The 20,045-nt window shown below is 37.0% G+C and overlaps 1 protein-coding gene across 2 annotated transcripts in view; it reads left to right on the top strand.

Moving 5' to 3' along the window:
* Positions 1-17,399, top strand: part of FAM199X (family with sequence similarity 199, X-linked) — a 31,659-nt gene extending 14,260 nt beyond the window's left edge. Inside the window, exons 3-6 of one of the 2 annotated variants that reach the window (XM_017518387.2) lie at positions 7,185-7,334; positions 7,578-7,739; positions 9,198-9,335; positions 11,075-17,399. In XM_017518387.2, the coding sequence (XP_017373876.1) occupies positions 7,185-7,334; positions 7,578-7,739; positions 9,198-9,335; positions 11,075-11,245 (621 nt within the window). In that variant the 3' untranslated portion in view covers positions 11,246-17,399. Of the gene's footprint in view, positions 1-7,184; positions 7,335-7,577; positions 7,740-9,197; positions 9,465-11,074 lie in introns of both variants that reach the window. The other variant, XM_017518386.2, reaches the window with a different exon arrangement.
* Positions 17,400-20,045: the final 2,646 nt, after the last annotated feature.

Here is a 20,045-nt window from a genome sequence, read left to right as displayed (position 1 = left end):
CCACTGCAACTTTTGCCTAACAGGTTCAAGCAGTCCTCCTGCCTCAGCACTCCCTAGTAGCTGAGATTACAAGCATGTGCCACCATGCATGGCTAATTTTTATATTTTTAGTATAGACAGGGTTTCGCCATGTTGACCAGGTTGGTCTCGAACTCCAGACCTCAGGTGATCTGCCTGCCTCGGCCTCCCAAAGTTCTGGTATTACAGACGTGAGCCACCGTGCCTGGCTGGTATTGTTTTCTTAATTTTATTTTCAGATTGTTAATTGCTAGTGTGTATATAGAAATACAATTGTGTTTGCATATTGATTTTATATCCTGCCAACTTTGCTGAAACCATTTGTTAAAAAATTTTCCTCTGTGTGGATTATTTATCGTTTTCTATACAATCATGTCATCTGTGAATAGAGATACTTTGCCCTCTTTTTTTTAAATATGGATACCTTTTAATTCATGCTTAATTGCCCTAGCTAGATCTCCAGTACACTGTTGAATAGAAGTGGTGAAAGTAAGCATCCTTGTCTTTTTCCTAATCTTAGGGGAGAAGTTCAGTCTGCTTCTGGATGTGGTTTTTTAGTATTTTGTTAAGGATTTTGCATCTATATTCCTAAGGGATATTGGTCTGCAGTTTTCTTTCTCGATTGTGTCTTTGTCTAGCTTTGGTGTCCAGGTAACACTGGCCTCATGAGGTAGGAAGTATTTCCTCTTCTGATTAAAAATTTTTAATAAGATTTTCTCATTTAAGATCTTATAAACTTTTTCATGATATTCATAATGAATTTTTCAGTGTCTCTTTTTGTTTGAGACAAGACCTTACTGTCACCCAGGCTGGAGTGCAGTGGTGCAAAAATGGCTCAATGCAGCCTTGACCTCCTGGGCTCAAGCAATCCTCCTGCCTTAGCCTTCTCAGTAGTTGGGACCACAGGTGGGCACCACCACAACCAGCTAATACTTTTTTATTTTTTGTAGAGACAGGGGTCTCACTTTGGTGCCCAGGCTGGTCTTGAATTCCTGGGCTCAAGTGATCCTTCCACTTCGGCCTCCCAAAGTAGTGGGAATACAGGTGTGAGCCACCATGCTCAGCCAGTGTCTCTCTCTCTCTCTTTTCGTGTGTGCAGACTTTGTATTTAAAATCAGACTATAAGGATTCTTAGTAAAGCATAATCAGATGGCATCCTGGTGATTCTAAGAAATATTTTTTCTGCTTATTTTATATGATTTATTTAGAGTTATCATCCATAATGTTACAAGGTGGCAGGCATTTTAAAATTTTAATTGTGGCTTCTTCACTCATTTTATGAGTAGAGTGGAAAACCATCCCCAGCCGCTCACCGTTAATGTACATGAGTGACTATGATGTTGGAACAAAAATCAGACCTGCCTTAGTATGCGTTTTCTGACTTGTGAAATTGGAGTATGGGCACTGTGTTACCATGGATATCTGCTATTTAAATATGCTGAAAGATTTAAAGTGCTATCTTGTCTTTGTGAGATTTCATAATGATGAACAGTAAATTATCCAAGAAGATAATTAAAATTATATGTTAGGATTAATATGGACTAAAAATCATTTACTATAGTTTAAAAATTTGTGTTACTTCTGTTATGAATAAAAACTCCATCTGTTTAAATCTTTCTTTTTAACAGATGTTTCAGTTACTAGTAAAGTAAATATAAATGATTTATAGATTCTCTGGGAAGAAAAATGCTCACTACTTAATAAGATGAGATTTTAACCTTAGAATTAATTAGCATCTTTGCATTTTGCTTTGCTGATAATTTTCTTTGCTTACAGTCGTTTTATTATTAAGGATATATTTGACTAGTCTTAGAGTCTGAGAGATTATTTCTGTTGTTGAGCAGGAAAGCTTAGATAATTTAAAGAGTGAGTAATCAGCTGTCACACTTGAAGGCTAGAGGTGCAATCTGAAATTACACATCAGCTATTACAGAAACGAGCTTACTCATAAAATTCTGCTGCATTCTGCAGAAAATATGACAGAGATTTAAGTCTCCCTATGTTTCACAATTACTGACTGAAATATAAATATGCCAAATATTGCCCATGAAAAATATGGGCTGGGAGTTATTAAGCATTTATTCTGAAATATAGTATCAGTTATAAAATGGGAAATTGCTAGTCTAATAAATATACAGGGGCCCATACAATTCCATTGTACAACCAGCAGTCTAATCCCATATCTCCAATTGACTACTTGATATTTCCACTTAGATGACCTTAATATTTAATACTAACCCATTATTTAATGCTGAGTCCTTGATCCAGTGTTGCAACTTCCAATTACAGTGTTTCCATGGAAAAAAATAGACTGTGCTTTGTGACATGTCTTTTGTTTTGTTTTGTTTTGTTTTGTTTTGTTTTGTTTTGTTTTTGAGACAGAGTCTTGCTCTGTCGCCAGGCTGGAATACAGTGGCACGATCCCGGCTCACTGCAACTTCTGTTTTCCAGTTTCAAGCAATTCTCCTGCCTAAGCCCCCTGAGTAGCTGGGATTACAGGAGCCTGCCACCATGCCTAGTTATTTTTTGTATTTTTAGTAGAGATGGGGTTTCACCATGTTGGCCAGGCTGGTCTTGAACTCCTGGCCTCAAGTAATCTGCCCACCTCGGCCTCGCAAAGTGCTGGGATTACAGGCGTGAGCCACCACGCCTGGCCGACATGTCTTAAAACTTAGTGAAAAATTACTATTGTCCGTCGAAAGGATACTTGTGCTTGCTTCTCCTGTTATCACTACAAACCCTCTGTATCCCAAATTGCATTCCTCTCATTACAAACTTGCCAGACCGGCAAAACTGTCTGGCATAGTTGAAAGCATTAGATTTTTGTCCTACTTTGGATTCTGCCACTATTTGTATGACCCTCCTCAGATATCATTTTTCTTATATGTAAAATGAGGGTGTTGGATAGAAGATCTGTAACATCCTTTCAGTTACCTTGCTGTGAAAATTGAGGTCTTTAAGTATATCACTCTGGGTGGGTTTTATGACCTGAAATGTCACCAGTTTTTTTTCCTGGTCTCAAAATGAGACTCCTTTTTACCTTACCCATTCAGTTATCAAACAGCTTCATCAATTTTCTTTCTTTTTTTTTTTGAGATGTAGTCTCACTCTGTCATCCAGGCTGGAATGCCAACCTTGGCTCACTGCACCCTCTGCCTCGTGGGTTCAAGCGCTTCTCCTGCCCCAGCCTCCCAAGTAGCTGGGACTAAAGGTGCATGCCACCATGCCCAGCTAATTTTTGTATTTTTAGTAGAGACAGGGTTTCACCATATTGGCCAGGCTGGTCTCGAACTACTGACCTTGTGATCTGCTTGCCTCTGCCTCCCAAAGTGCTGGGATTACAGCTGTGAGTTACTGCCCCACACCCAGAGTGATACACTTAAAGACTTCAATAACTGTAAATCGTTTTCATGTGATATTTTTCGCATTCTCATTTTTCTTTCTGTTTTTGCTTATTTTGATCCAGGCCTAGATTACAAGAGCTTCCTATCTAATTTCAATCGTCCCTCATTCTATTTTTTCCCCATAGTGCTTTTTAACTAATCTTCCCAAAAGACCAGTTTTGTCAAGTTACTTAGAAAATGTTATCAGCCCCACTTCTACATATCATATGACAGGTTCTTCTGTTGAACTTGCAAATCCCTAGCATGATATTCTTTGTTAATTAAATTTGGCATGATTAAATGATATGATATATGATTTCTAGGATATATGTCACCTCACACTGTTTTCCCCATTTTTGACTTTACTAAATTATACACCTTACCTGAATGTCTTTTCCTTTTTCCCCTATCATTCTTAAACACTACCTTGTGAATCAACCCAGGCACTTGAGCAACATGTGACATTCTGTTAGGGATTGTGCTACTTTTTTTTTTAAAGGTTCCAAAACCATGGCAAAGGATGGAAAAAGAAAAGTACATCTCTTTATTGAGTGTTGCCTGTGTGCCAGGCATGTTACCACATTTAAACCACTCAATAGTCCTTTGAGATTGATGGTGCTAACTACATTTTACTCCAAACTCAGGCTCAAAGAAACAAACTAGCCTACACAAGGTCACACTGCTAGTGAGCAGTGGAGCTGGGATTTGAACTCTGGGATCTTTTTACTTCTCCCTGAAAAAAATGGCCAAGATACCATTAATTACCTTTTTTACACCACTCCTTCCCCATCAAACACAAACAGAACTAAAGGTACAGATTTAAGTGCCTAGCAGATACTCTGTGAAGATTTAGGTGAATTTTTTTCTTATATTTTGAAAGTATAGATATTTCAAAGTTCCTCCTTTTGCCTCATTTATTGAAGGAGCTTGATGTAGGGGAGGCCTTTTATCTAATAAGTATCTCATTTTGTTTTAGGGGCCACAGGAAGATTTCTGATGTGATTTGAAGTCAAAGGGAAAATAGCAAAGCATTTTCTTTTTTGCCATTAAAGGCTGAAAAAAAGATGGCATTCATATGTGCATTCAGCAATCATCCTTTCATAACACCAACTAGATAACATTATGGTCAAGGGTGAACAGTTCAAGCAGTGTTAGTTAATATTTTATGTTTTGTTTTGTTTTATTATTATTTTTTTTTTGAGATGGGTCCTCTGTCTCCCAGGCTGGAGTGCAGTGGCACAATCTCTGTTCACGGCAACCTCCGCCTCTTGGGTTCAAGTGACTCTCCTACTTCAGCCTCCTGAGTAGCTGGGATTACAGGCACGCACCACCACACCCAGCTAATTTTTGTATTTTTGGTAGAGAGATGGGGTTTTGTCATGTTGGCCAGGATGGTCTTGAACTCCTGACCTCAGGTGATACTCCCACTTCCGCCTCCCAAAGTGCTGAGATTACAGGTATGAGCCACTGTGCCTGGCCCTTACTGAGATTTTAAAAGAAGTAATACAGATTGTTGGTAGTCACTTATGTACTTGGATTCGTCAATAACTTTCATAGTGAAAATGTGGTTTTTAAGAGTAGTAGCTACTTATGGGGATGTAGAAAGAATGGCTTCTGTCTTTGACAATTTCATTGTAAACCTCATAGTCATCTTTTGCATAGTGATTGACTCCTATCTTTGTGGTTTCGTTTATTTCTTTGTGATTGATTCCCCAGTGCCTGTTTGCAGTCAGTTGCAGCTCTCCCAAAAGTTAACCCTGCAGCTTCAGCCCACTGCTAGATATTTCCATTGGTGACCTGTCTTCTCAAACCTAGCATTCGTCATGTGCTGTGTTGTATAATTATATGTTTGTGTTGTTGTAATATTTTCCCAAGTAAAGTTTTTGTGTAGGGACTTAACACTCCTTTGAATCCCCTGTACCTATTATACTGCTGTGTACACAGTAGGAGTTCTAATACATGGAATCAAAATCATCTTGATGACTAATGTAGCTCTTCTCTTTTTGGGTAATCGCAAAAGCCTAGAAATCAACCAGAGTTCGGATACAATTGCAAACTCTTTAGAACCAAAAAACAACAAAAGGTGCTGTTTTATACCTTGTAAAAATGAAGTCAGTATATTTGAAAATTGTCATGTGTTCCTTATAGAAGAAAAGATTTTATCTTTTTGGTGAATGACTTAAATACATTTATTTAAAATTAAATCCATTCTAACTTTTGGAGGTAATGGATATATTTATTACCTTGGTCCTGGTGATGACTACATGAGTATATGTCTAAGGACAAAAATACACATAAATATGTATAAAATTATAGCACATATTTTTGCTGTTTATCTCACTTTAAGTTGATTTTCTGTATGTTAGACTTGCTTTTATTTCTCCTTTGTCTATACTTTGTCTTATATGATGTTTTTATAATTTTTCTCGTTCAATATTTCTGGTCCTTAAAGTGTTTTGCTTTATATTAACAGCATATTTAAAATTATTTTATTATTTATTTATTTTTTGAGACCAAGTCTCACTCTGTTGTCCAGGCTGGCATGCAGTGGCACAAACATGTCTCACTATAGCCTAAACCTGCCAGGTTCAAGCGATCTTCCCACCTCAGCCTCCTGAATAGCTGAGACCACAGGCATGTGCCACCACACCCAGCTAATTTTTTTTTTTTTTTTTAATAGAGATGAGGTCTCGCTATGTTGGCCAGACTGCCCTCGAACTCCTGGGCCCAAGAGATTCTCCCACCTCAGCCTTACAAAGTTGTGGGATTATAGGCATGAATTTTTTTTTTTTTTTTTAAATAGAGACGGGTCTTGCCACATTGCCTAGGCTAGTTTTGAATTCCTGGGCTCAAGCAGTCCTCCTGCCTCAGCCTCACAAAGTGCTAGGATTACAGGTGTGAGTTACTTTGCCTGGCTTTAATTTATTTTAATTGTCTTGAGGTCACTAATACAGACTTGAGAACAAGGACCAAGATGTATTTGTCTTTATATTGACAGTATGTTTAGCACGGTCTCTAGCAAAAAGCCAGTTAGTGGCATATTATTCGGATCTTCCCAGATGGAGACCAGTGCTGCTTATTCATTACAGTATGGAGGCCCTCCTCAGATTCTCATTATACATTAAAAACTTTAGTGATGATTGACTCTTCAGTTGCCATTTTAATAAGTCTTGATTACGAGTCTAAGCTTTTCAAAAACATCTTTCATTGAATAACTAAATATATGCAAAGAATATATGTTATATTGCTGCCTTGTATAAATAGGCATGGATCAGAATTAATGTCCTCTGATTCTATATTTGCCATTAGTGTTTGTTTTGTTTTGTTTTCTGAGATGGAGTCTCACTCTGTTGTCCAAGCTGGAGTGCAGTGGCACAGTCTCCCTCACTGCAACCTCCACCTCCTGGGTTCAAGCGATTCTCCTGTCTCAGCCTTCCGAGTAGCTGGGACTACAGGCACATGTCACCACGCCCAGCTAATTTTTCTATTTTTAGTAGAGACAGGGTTTCACCGTGTTGGCCAGGCTGGTCTCAAACTCCTGACCTCAGGTGATGCCCCCCCCCCGACCTCCGGCCTCCCAAAGTGCTGGGATTACAGGAGTGAACCACTGTGCCCGGCTGCCATTAGTCTTATGTTAAAGTTTAAGGAAGCCCTCTTAGCACAGCTGGCAGCAGTCAGTCTCATTACAAGTAACTTTAAATGTTGAAAATATATTGTGGTATTTAAAATGTAGTCTGAAAAAATTTTGCTTTCTCTCCCCCTACTTTCCTTATTTTTATAAAGTTACCAGGGAGTGATATTGCCAGTGGGAGTGATGTACTTTCTGATGTCATACCCAGTATTCCAAGTTCACCTTGCCTGCTTCCTAAAAAGAAAAACAAGCACCGGAATTTAGATGAACTCCCTTGGAGTGCAATGACAAATGATGAGCAGGTAAAGATCTTGACATTCTTAATTAAAAGCTCATATGTGGAGACAAGGTGAAGCTCAGTTTATTGCCTGTTTAAAGCTACTGGGGAAATGTGGATTGCTTAGTAAATCTGAATTTGAGCTTTAACTGTTTTTCAGGGAATAAATATAGCCTTCAGTGCTTCTGATATGTAAACACATGATAATTGACATAATAAAGGGTCAGAAGTTTTAGCAATGATCTTGTTGTAATTTTTCATCACATAGGTGGAATATATTGAGTATCTGAGTCGAAAAGTGAGTACTGAGATGGGTCTTCGGGAGCAACTTGATATTATTAAGATTATTGATCCTTCTGCTCAAATCTCCCCCACAGACAGTGAGTTTATTATTGAACTTAACTGTCTCACAGATGAAAAACTGAAGCAGGTATGTAAAGAAAATATACATTATTTACCTATTAAAAATACCACTGTCTTATAAAATGTAGACTTGAATAATCATATTTAAATACATAGATAATTAAGGCCAAATCACTTCTGTGAAAGGTAGTATTAGAAAAAATGATGTTCTGTAGTTTTAAGAGGTTTTATGTACATCTCACCTGCTAGTACCTTTCTGGGATCAGTATAAATCTAGAACCTGCTCTTCAGTTGTCTAGGCTTTGAAATTTAATGTCACCACTTAACAAGGTGATTAGTTTAAGGGGTGGTTAGGTAAAGATGTAGATTTATTCTAACTCAGTTTACAGGAGACTAATTGACAATCAAAATACTAATTAATGAGAGCTATTCTTTGGTAAACCTCTGAGCTGAGGGATTCCAGAAGGTTTATAGAGGAATAATTGAGCCAGGCTAGGGTGAAACCTCGTGAATTTTCCCTCTGCTTTTCTGAAATATGCATCTCTGGTATTATCCTCTCTCTCTCTCTCTCTCTCTCTTTTTGAGACAGAGTCTCACTCCATCGCTCAGGCTGGAGTGCAGTGGTGCAATCTCAGCTCACTGCAACCTCTGCCGCCCAGGTTCAAGTGATTCCCTTGCCTCAGCCTCCTGAGTAGCTGGGATTACAGGCACCTGCCACCACACCCAGCTAATTTTTGTATTTTTAATAGAGACAGGGTTTCACCATCTTGGCCAGGCTGGTCTTGAACTCTTGACCTCATGATCCACCCACCTTGGCTTCCCAAAGTGCAGGAATTACAGGTGTGAATCACTGTACCCAGGCTCTGGTATCTTCTACATACAATTTTTGTTGTTCTTTTTCTCTGGTACATAGCTGAATGAATACTTATGTTCTTATGTTCTACTTTTGATTTGTTTTTTGTTTTGTCTTTATCATTATTTGTGAAAAATTTCTCTCATTTCAGTATTTCTCCCAGCAGACCTATAATTTTCTGCATTCCAGCAAATTTTTCATTAATATGGTAAATTGATGTCTTGCGTTTGAAGACAGTTACCATTGGCCCGTAGCTAAGATTTAGGAAATACTCTAATCTTAGATAAAAATCAGCAACTTACTTAAATTTTCTTAAGTGGATACCTTTAACAAATGCCTCATCTCATCTATTTTCTTTTATTGTTAGTTTCTATTTTGAGTGCTATTTTTTTACAGTCTTAAATTATGAAGGCTAGTAGCCTTCCATTTACTGATTATATTTTATGTGCTTTTAAAATCCAGCTCTATAACATGTTTTCTAGAATTTTGAACATTGTCCATTTTTTCTTGCACTTATTTCTAAATTTAGTCTTTCTATTCTACCTTATATATTCATCTGCAGCACTTTTGACAGTCTTTTAGATCAAGTACAGTATGATTTTTTTCCCCAGCATTTTGAATGTAGAACCATCAAGGTTCAACACTAACCAGTTTCTGTTTGTGCGTCCCAAGGTCAGAAACTATATCAAGGAGCATAGCCCTCGCCAACGGCCTGCAAGAGAGGCCTGGAAGAGAAGCAACTTTAGTTGTGCAAGCACCAGTGGAGTGAGCGGTGCCAGTGCCAGCGCCAGCAGCAGCAGTGCCAGCATGGTCAGTTCTGCAAGCAGCAGTGGGTCCAGTGTTGGAAACTCTGCTTCAAACTCCAGTGCCAACATGAGTCGAGCACACAGTGACAGCAACCTGTCTGCAAGTGCAGCAGAGCGGATTCGGGATTCAAAAGTAAAACGTCTAATCAATACAGAACTTTACCTTTCAATATTAACATTAGCACTCCTTCATATAAATTTCTTGAAGAGTTTAAATGATCCTGCTATCTAGATGCCTGTGGGTTTTGGTCTTAATTGAACAAGCAGGATGCTCTGCTGTTGAACAAAGCACTCTAGGCTGAGTGCTTTGAAATGCTGTTTTGACCGACAACCATATTGCATTCAATTTTATCTGATTTTTGTGTCTGTTTTAAGTAAGATAAATTGGTGGAAATAATGAGTCATTCTCAAGATTGCAATATTGACTGCAACTCACTACTGAGCAAATCTCACTATGTTGCTGATGTTGCTGTCTATTAGCTCCTAAGAATGTTTTGTATGTCTTTTGTGTGTGTTAAATGTTTTCTTAATGTTTTAATCTTGAATGTTTCTTCTTAGCTAGTTTAAAAATGTAATACTTTTCTCTAATTTCTACTCTTTTCACAATTGAGAAAATTCTGTATAATAATGTCAGGCACTTAAAAAAAAAGGTATAAGTATATTTAGAATGGCCCTGCGGCCTTAGCAGGGGAGTTCGATTCCTTGCAATGGCAAGAATCTGGAGCCAGTTTAAAGATGATAAGACAATCTCTTTAACTCTTTGGTGAACCAGTGGTGACTTGAAGATACACAATGATTCTTTCCCTGGTTCTTAGGGAAGTAACAGAAACATAGCTAGCTTTGTTGGTTGCTAAGGAATTTTTCTAGATATGTGATCATTCTTTTTTAGCATCAGCTCACCAGTGACAAGGATGGGAGTACCCACTGAGTTTCTGATGGGTTTTTTTTTTTTTGTTTTTTGAGACAGAGTCTCACACTTTCGCCCAGGCTGTACTGCAGTAGCGTGATCTCGGCTCACTGCAATCTCCGCCTCCTGGATTCAAGCAATTCTCCTGCCTCAGTCTCCCGAGTAGCTGGGACTACAGGCATGTGCTGCCATGCCCAGCTAATTTTTTTGTATTTTTAGTAGAGACGGGGTTTTACCATGTTGGCCAGGATGGTCTTGAACTCCTGACCTCATGATCTGCCTGCCCCGGCCTCCCAAAGTGCTGGGATTACAGGCGTGAGACACCGCCCTGAGCCTCTGATGGGTTTTAAAGATGATATTCGCCTAATACAAAAAAGGCATGATTTTTTTTTCCCTGCCATTGTAAGATTACTAGTGTTTTTGGATGAAAGGCACCTGAGAATCATAAATATTAGAGATTTAGGCAATGCTCTCTACATTTATATTCAGTATTGTCCCCTAATATTAATTGTGTGTTCACTCTGCATTTACCCCAACGTACCTTAATTGAATTTAAAAGAGAAGTGTTTGAAGTGACTCGTTATCCATCGCTAGCCAAAATGATTGCCTCAACCCTTCCTAACCAAAGAGTCACTGTCAAATACCACAAAATTAGAATCTTAAAGAATCATTTTTAAGCCTAAGCCAGTGGCTCACTTCTTGGAACAAGGTTCATCCTACAGAAGGATTTGAACAGCTCTGAAAGTTAGAAAATAGAGAATTTGATCCATAAAACATTTTGGGGTGGATATGCCAAAAACTAAACCTTACTGATTTAGAAATTTTTATTTTGACAGAAGCGATCCAAGCAGCGGAAGTTACAGCAGAAGGCCTTCCGCAAGAGGCAGCTGAAGGAGCAGAGGCAGGCCCGGAAGGAGAGGCTCAGTGGGCTCTTCCTTAACGAAGAGGTGCTGTCCTTGAAAGTGACTGAGGAAGACCATGAAGCAGATGTTGATGTTTTGATGTAATAAGGGTGAATTTATCAGCATTCTTTGTGAGCATTAACATACTCCATCCTTATTGGTTTACATGCATCTTGACCAAAATTTTGGTTAGGGCTGTGCTGATATACCATTAATAATTTAGGCCAGTGGTTATTGGCAGGTGGTCCCAGGACCTGCAGCTTCAGTATCACCTGAGAAGTTTTTATGAATGCATACTAGTGGGCCCCACCCCCAGACTTAGTAAATCAGAAACCAACAGGCAGGTGCCTAGCATTGTTTCTCAACAAGTGCTGGGTTATTCTGATGCACAGTCTAGTTTAAGAACCACTACTTGAGTAAATGTTTTGACTGTTTAAAGTTTATGGTGGTGAAGTGGGCTTCTTCAAAGACTAGTACTTACACTGTTTAGAAGATTTCAAGGTACTGCTGACAGTAGTTTATTATGTCAGTATAAATACATGCGTAGAGATCGTAATTTAGTTCCTTTCTTAATGTTATGATTTCTTAGTTTACTTTTCCTAAAGGGCCATAGCATAATTCTTGATTTCTGGTGGAAATCTTATTCTGAGGTGTGGGGGTGGGCAAGGTGTGGATTGCTGTTTACTATAGTGCCTTCATTAGGTTTAGTTCTGTCATTCATTATTGACTCAATGAACATCATTCATTATTGACTCAAAGGTATAAGAACAGGCCCTAGTCTTTTTCCTATTAGATTTGTTTTTTGTTTTTTACTTTATATAAGTTCAGAATCCTTTTTTGTTAAGTGATGACTACTGATGAAACAATGTTACTAGTAGCCAATTTTAGACTTGATGCTATGTTGATTAATATTTAAATGGTGAAAGTAATTAGGCAAAATAAGCAATTCTGCTTTTCTGTTGCTTTCAGAAATTTTAGGCTGTAAAATCGTCTCAGGCAGGGAATCAGTCTATATCTCTCTCATGTTCTTATTGTAGTATTTTTTTTTTTTCAGCACAGCTCTAATTTTTAAATATTTGGTGTAACAGCTTCTGGCATGTGACCTAGTTAAAAATGTTGAAAATTAACTGATGAAAACCCTTATAGTTCTGCTAAACTTCTCTATAAATTGTTAGAAATATACAGAGCAATGAGATATAGAAAACACCTTAGCTTGTTGGTTATTAATAGAGCTCTAATTTTAACTGTGAAATCTTGGAGTTTCTTTAAATGTTTTCATAGAGAGTTTGTTATGAACATTAGAAATAGCGTGATTCCTTTTCTTCTACCACATGTCTTGAACATTCACATGGGTTGAAGATGGAAACTGATACTACTGACAATCAAGCTGCTTTCTGACTTTCATAATTTTCATATTGTGGATAGCGTTTTGATGGTGGTCGTGATTCTGTAGGAAGAGCTGTAATCAATATTTTTCAAACTCTAGAGTACAGAGGTTAATTAGATTTCTACTTTTTTTTTTACTTTTTGTTATGTCAAGTAGCTTATTAAGAAAAAGATTCATGACTTAAATTCTTAATTCTCAGTTGATACAAAGGCTTGTAATCATATGTTTTAAAATTTTGATTTCATTTTGGTTCCTGAAGGATAAAGAATGAAAACTGAGGATAAAAATTAATATATTGCAGCTTTGCCAAGGTCTGTGGTATGGCCGTAACCTTTTAAAGACTACTAAAGTGAAAATTTGAAATTTTTACTAAAATAAAACATATATGTGTCTATGGTTTTCAATTGGAGTAGTCCTTACTTTCCCCCTTCCCTTCTTTGGTTCTCCTAACCAGCTTAGAGGACCCAAAGAGAGCTTGGGGATAGACACCAGAATATTCTGTGGAGATGGAACAACTTAACCTCATTGTTTTCCCTTCCAAGTATAGAAAGAGAGCAGAGTAACTGTATCTAAGTTCTCTACCTGCTCTTGGCAAAAGCAAAATCCCAGGAAATGATTGCCTGCCATCTATACCTATTGTTCAAGGGAAACAGGCCACTTTTGGAGACCATAGAGCAGCATTATCTGTTCAAATGCTTAGAAACGATTTACTTAACAGTGACCAGTAAAGGAAAATCCTAAACAAGGTTATGATGTAATTTAAGATCTACTCCTCTACTCTCCCAATAATCACATAGTCTTATTACTTTCAGTTTAACTTGAGTCACTAGTAAACAAGTTTACCAAAGTGCCACAAAGTCAATTTTTAAAGTTTGTAAAGATTTGAATGTTTATAGGAGTGCATCATGAAATTTTGTGTAAATCCAGATGAAGTGTCGTTATAGTACCATAAATTAGAGATCGTCCATAAAGTTGGGTTGAAGGAGATTGAAAATATTTCCTTTGATTAAAAGAAAATAATTAAATAACTTGGGCGTGCTTATGATCCAAGAGGGAGATTAAATAGTCTTCTGTCCCCCCCCCAAAAAAAAAAACTAGCAGAAAAAGACATAGAAAGTTCTTTTGTTTCTGTTCATGTGCTATACTTCTTTTCTGTTTTAGTATCTCATGTAGGTTAATTCAAAGTTTGAACTGTTTCTTTCTTGGAGCAAGTAATAATTTATTCAGTATGGTATATCTCTGAGTTCAATTTAAAACAATCTAACTCAGTAGATTATTTCAATTTGAAACAATCTAATTTGGTAGATTATGATATTAATTTAAATATAAATGCTAACTAACCAGTTAATAAAAAAGCTAGACTTACCTGCTCTAGTATTGGTTCTCATCTGTAGAGAACTGACGTTGGAGCAAATTTTAAGTCTCCCTTTTGAAAATAAACCTTGTTAACTGAGGGCGTAATAAATTTCCCACAGATTTATCCAGAAACATTTTATTAGCGATCTTATAGTGTATCTCAGTTCCTACCACAGCTTTTTAAAAGGATGAGACTTGCATTTAACAAAACGACATATATAATATTTTTCTATAGTTTTGCAACTGAATTAAAGGAAGGTGGTGTATTATAATGTGTAGTGAGGCATAAAGGGCTAGTTCATTCTGTCCCAACAAGAACTTAGAATAAAATAACACTTTTTTTCTTGAGACTTAACCTCATTTTTTTTAGACTATGGCAGATTTGTCCAGTTCCCCTGTCCCTTGGGTAAATTAGATATTGCTGAATTAATCTCAGAAACTTACTTATAAAATAATGACTCTTTATAGATTGGGTGAACTTCTCATTTTATTTAGCTTTAAAAGTGCTAAATCCTCTCATAAAGGAAAAATTACAGGAAACTACTATGCAAAAGGATCCAGATTCCGATCTTTAAAAATTATAAAATATAGCAAGTGTCTCCATATTTTATCCAGAAATTTAATATACAACCAATATGGAAGTCTTGTTTGTTTCTGGGTTCTCCAGCAGAGACTTTTTGTTTGTGGCTTACTCTGTATAGCCTCATGTGCCTTAAAGGGGTGAACTCTGTACTTTTTGTCAGTATCAGGCTTTTCAAAACTCAAAAATAGTCCAAATGTTGTAATTTGTTTTGCATAATGCCCATGGAATTAGATATCAGTAAGCAAAGCCATTAAATTGAACCAATTGATGGTAATAGAGTATAAAAACAAAAACCTTCAAATCTTAAATTTCATTTGTATAATGTTATTTTTGGCCTAGCAAGATCATTGAAGAGCCTTGAAAGTTATCTAAAGTGTGGCTTAATGTATTTTTTTCTCTCTGAAAAAGATCATATGCCAAGATACTTCTTCAAACCAGATCACTTTTAATATCTGGAAAGATAATTTTCAAGGTACAGACAAAAGCACTTTAAGGACAGAGATTATATAGCAAGTTGATTCTCTAGGAATTCTTCAAATTCATTTGTGTAATAGCTGGAACTCACTCCTTTATGTTAACAGATGACCTTTATAAGCACTTCTAGCTTCAAGAAAAACATTTGTTTGGAATTGGTGGAGGGTACTCACAGTTTGTTTATAATTTGGGACGATTAATAGGAAAATCCCCAGTTGCATTCAAGTGATAGTGTTGATGTTGAGTGTACTGACTCATTCAACATGTCTGAACTAGAAGTAAATTTAATCCTGAAAAGTACTATTAGAAAATAAGTATTTGTATACTGTGGTAACTTTGGATTCATTTTAAATCTGATAAAGTAAGATAAACTTTGTCTTAAAAATAGAATTATGCTAAGTGAATAAAAATCATCTGAGATATTTTAAGCTAGGCATTTTGTTAGCATAGTATCTGGAACATAGCTACTTATAATGCTTAGGTCTTATTTCTTTGGAAAATAATTTACTTACTCCAAAAGGCTTAGAAGGAACTCTGAAAATTCTTCTAAACGGCCATTGAGAATAAGGAAGTTGCATGGTACAGCTGAAGATCTGAGTTGACTCACTAAAATTTTATTTTCCTATTTTTTTTTAACACTAAAATTATTTTTGGCTTTCCCTCCAGTTATTTTTAAAATTAAGGTAATTAATGTTTTAACCTAGGTCATATAACAGCAAATTAAATTTTAATTTGACACCCCTGCCAAACTCCGAAAAACTTGTTTTGTCTTCTCTACATTCGATATATAGTACTCTTTTTAATTGTCAGATTTCTTTGTTACATCTTTGTGGCCAACAAAACCTGTGGAAATTTGTGTTCATTTTTGTGGTGAGGGGTGGAGGAGAAAAAGGAGAGACTTGCTCTACTTATGCATATACATTTTAACTACGTAAAGGTAGTTGTAGACTGTATTTATAAATAACAAGTTAACACTTACTATTCTGAATTGTTCTAAGGAACAGTGGCCTGAAGCCATGACTTGTTTTGTGGAGCTGCTGGCTTTTTAACAGTAGCTGACCTATTGGATTTAAATTGAGACTGAATTTGAGGTTTGTGGTTAGGTTATCTAGCTGAGGCTTTTAGCAATGGAGTGGTAATGTCTTTTCCTGTAGTGGATCCATTTAATTTCCTATTTGAGTACTCTAACGTAACAAGTATTATCCATTCTGAATCTTTGCGTTGGGAATTTAAGGACTATTATCAAGAGCTATTGATGATAAACACAAGTAAATGCAACACAATTCACAGATGGGTAAAAAATTTCAAATTGTGGGTTTTTTGTTTTTGTTTTTGCTTTTTAGTTTCAAAGATTAGTTATGTAGCAGCAATATCATAACCAAAGCAAGTAGGAAGTTGACTGGTTTGGAGAATCTTCAAGTAGTCATAAATGCTGTAATGTATCAGATTGTTAACCAGGATTTTTTTTTCCTGTATTCCTGCTAAATGTATTACTACATTAATGCACTTTTGTATATATACCTGTCTTCTGTACATTCTGTACTTACTACAGTGTATATAAAGCCTGTTTTCCCTGAAGCTGTGAGGGAATAACAATAGCTGTATCACAAGTCGTTTCTATTTTGAGTTCCTTCTTGTACTTAAAAGTAGTTCAATAGTGAAATCTAAATGAGTGTGTATGGTTGCAATTAAAACTGGCAATGTGGCAGAGCTGTCTTTTGAAACTGAATACCAGAATGAAAAGTGTTGTTTTGGTTAAGAACTCTTATAATATCATACTGTTTCTTTTGATGTACCCTGAGTTGTTTCAAACCCCACTCACTGCTGCTTACAACTTTATACTTCTGAGTAAGCTCCTTTCATGCTCTATCCCAGAGTATTTGCCAACAGAGAAGAACTGCTTCCATTTCTTATGCTCACGGTTTGGTTATGGCTTTATAAACCTTTATTTGGTGAAAGCCCCAGATACCCAAATGTCATTGGCAAAATACTTTTTTCTGTAGAGATCAGATTTCTAGAGAGGTTAGCATACATAGTAGGTGAAAATTATGTCTAATTTTTAAAAATCCATACTATTACTGGAAAGCAGGCCTTATTTTTGTTGACAAAAAATAACTTTTCCTTGTATATTGATTTAGAATCTTAAGTTAGAATTTTATAAAAGAAAATGTCTGAGCAGTTACATGTATAGAGGAGCAATTGAGCTTTTCAGCAGCAACTTTATCTTTTGCCACTAGAGGGAGATCTGTGGTTGCTTTCTCCTTTGGAGAATAGCTGCTTTGCTTTTGTTTTTAATTTCTAAGGTTGAAATAGACCTTATTCTCAAAAATCCTTTAGTGTTATTACATACTTTGATTTATTAGTCAAAGGTAAGTTAATTAAGCCTGCTTAATGACGCCAATCTTATTCATGCTTTTCTGTAATCTTCAATTTTTAATAAATGTGAGTTAGATATTAGGTGAAATGTACGTGTGTGTGTTTCTTTTCTTAGGTACCCTAGAGCTCCATATTTGGCTAGTGACTACCATAATGGGCAGTATGTTATGTACTAGCTACATATGGATATTTAAATGAATTAAAATTTAAGTAAAATTTAGAATGTAGTTCCTTAGTCTCATTAGCAATACTTCAAGTATCCAATAGCTACCATGTGGCCACAGGGTATTTACTGTATTGAAAAGCATGGAATATAGAACATTTCCATCATCACAGAAAGTTCTGTTGGACAATGCCGCTCTAGAGATTTGCTGGTTTATGTAGTGACCATTATCACTATTTTATCAGTGAACAGTAATTAGTGACTAAAAACTGATGCCCGTAGTTAACTGTTGTAGGTCATTGGTGTGAGAGGGAGAGCAAACTGTTTTTCTTTTTCTTTTTTTTTTTTTAAGACAGGGTCTCGCTCTGTCACTCAGGCTGGTGTGCGATGGTGCGATCATAACCCATAGCAGCTTTAACCTCCTAGGCTCCAGCGACCCTCCCACCTTAGCCTCCCAAGTAGCTAGGACCATGGGCACATGCCACTATACTCAGCTAATTTATAGATTTTTTTTTGTAAAGATGAGGTCTCTACAAAAAGTTTTTTTTGCCTAGGCTAGTCTCTAACTCCTGGGTTCAAGCAGTCCTCCTGCCTTGGCCTCCCAAAGTGCTGGGGTTATAGGTGTGAGCCACTGTACCCAGCCTGTATTTCATTTTCTGCTTCATAAAAGCCACTGTCAAATTTGAGAACTTGGTGGTTTAATGGAGAAAGTTCTCAGAGTGACCATTTTATTTGACTATAAGATTTAATGTTTGAATAATGTGAGAAGTTTCGGCCAGTTTTCACAGTTTTTATTGTTGCAGAATGCTGCCGTGCAGCTTTCTCTATGAGTTGGTTCTTTGATGCAAAAAATAAAAATAAAACACTTGTAAATGGCAGTGCTGGGACACAGAACTGAATACATTTTAAAAGACTCCAGTTGTTTAAAACTATGCTTACAAATATGTACAAATGTGAATTTCAGAAACATCCCTCATGGTGGTTTTTTTTTTTTTTTTTTTTTTTTTTTTTTTTTTTTTTACAGAGTCTCACTCTGCCACCCAGGCTGGAGTGCAGTGGTGTGAGGACTGCACGTCTCTGTAACCTCTGCCTCCTGGGTTCAAGCGATTCTTCTGCCTCAGCCTCCAGGGTAGCTGGGACTACAGGCACCTGCCACCCCACCTGGCTAATTTTTGTATTTTTAGTAGAGATGGGGTTTCACCATGTTGGCTAGGCTGTTCTTGAGCTCTTGACCTCAGGTGATCCACCAACCTCGGCCTCCCAAAGTGCTGGATTATAGGCATGAGCCACCACGCCTGGCCCAGAGTGTTTTTTCTTTATTAATTCTTGTGAGAGCCTTCATAGTCACTGTTACTTGGGTTGGACAATCCTCTGCCCTCCCACCATGAGTTTGGATCTCATGGTAAGTGGGATGTTTGTATTACGGTATCCTTGTTTCTTAGTAATTGGTTAGTAGATACTAGATTTAGGTACAGTGTTGCTTCTTTTTGTAATGAGCTAACATTTTTAACATTCCAGTTTATTCCTTTGGTGACCAGGATCCTTTATATGCTTTTTGTAATCTTAAAAATATGTATTTGAATTGGATTTATGTATTTTCAACTTAGTATTACAAAGAATTTTGGCTGGGTGTGATGGCTCACACCTGTAATCCCAGCACTTTGAGAAGCCAAGATGAGTGGATCACTTGAGGTCAGGAGTTCAAGACCAGTCTGCCAACATGGCGAAACCCTGTCTCTACTACTAAAAATACAAAAAAATAAAATTAGCAAGGCATGGTGGTGTGCACTTGTAATCCCAGCTGCTCGGGAGGCTGAGGCAAGATAATCACTTGAAACTGGGAGGTGGAGGTTGTAGTGAGCCAAGATTGTGCCACTGCACTCCAGGCTGGGTGACAGGGTAAAACCCTGTCTCCAAAAACAAACATACAAACAATTTCAAGTAGAGAGAACAGTAAGATGAATCCACACATACCTGTATCTACTTCAAGTCTTTTCTTACAGTCTTGTTTCTTTTACTCCCACCTACCCACTCACCTTACCTCAACTCCCAGTGATGATACTAAAGCAAACCCCAGGTGACATATTTCATTTTTAAATATGTGAATATGTGATTTTTAAAAGGTAAAGACACTCTTATTTTTTATTTACTTTTTTTGAGATAGGGTCTCACTCTGTCCACTCAGGCTGGAGTACAGTGGTGCAGTCATAGTTCACTGTAGCCTCAACCCAGGCCCAAACAATTCTCCTTCCTCAGTCACCCAAGGTATTGGGACCACTGGTGTGCACAACCATGCCTAATTGTTTTATTTAGAGATGGAGTCACTGTGTCGCCCAAGCTGATCTTGAACTCCTGGGCTCAAATGATCCGCTTACCTTGGCCTCCCAAAGTCCCAGGATTACAAGCGATAGCCACCACACCCGCGCTTCCTATTTTGTATATAATTACAATACCATTGTCATACCTCCTTAATATTTATTTAAGTATACCTTGCTTATTTATAAAAATTGTTCCATAATATCAAATATCTGGTCTACTTATTTGAAATCACAATCATAACCATTTG

Source organism: Cebus imitator, unplaced genomic scaffold, assembly GCF_001604975.1.
Source record: "Cebus imitator isolate Cc_AM_T3 unplaced genomic scaffold, Cebus_imitator-1.0 Scaffold677, whole genome shotgun sequence".
NCBI lineage: Eukaryota > Metazoa > Chordata > Mammalia > Primates > Cebidae > Cebus > Cebus imitator.
This window is presented reverse-complemented; position numbering and strand designations above follow the sequence as displayed.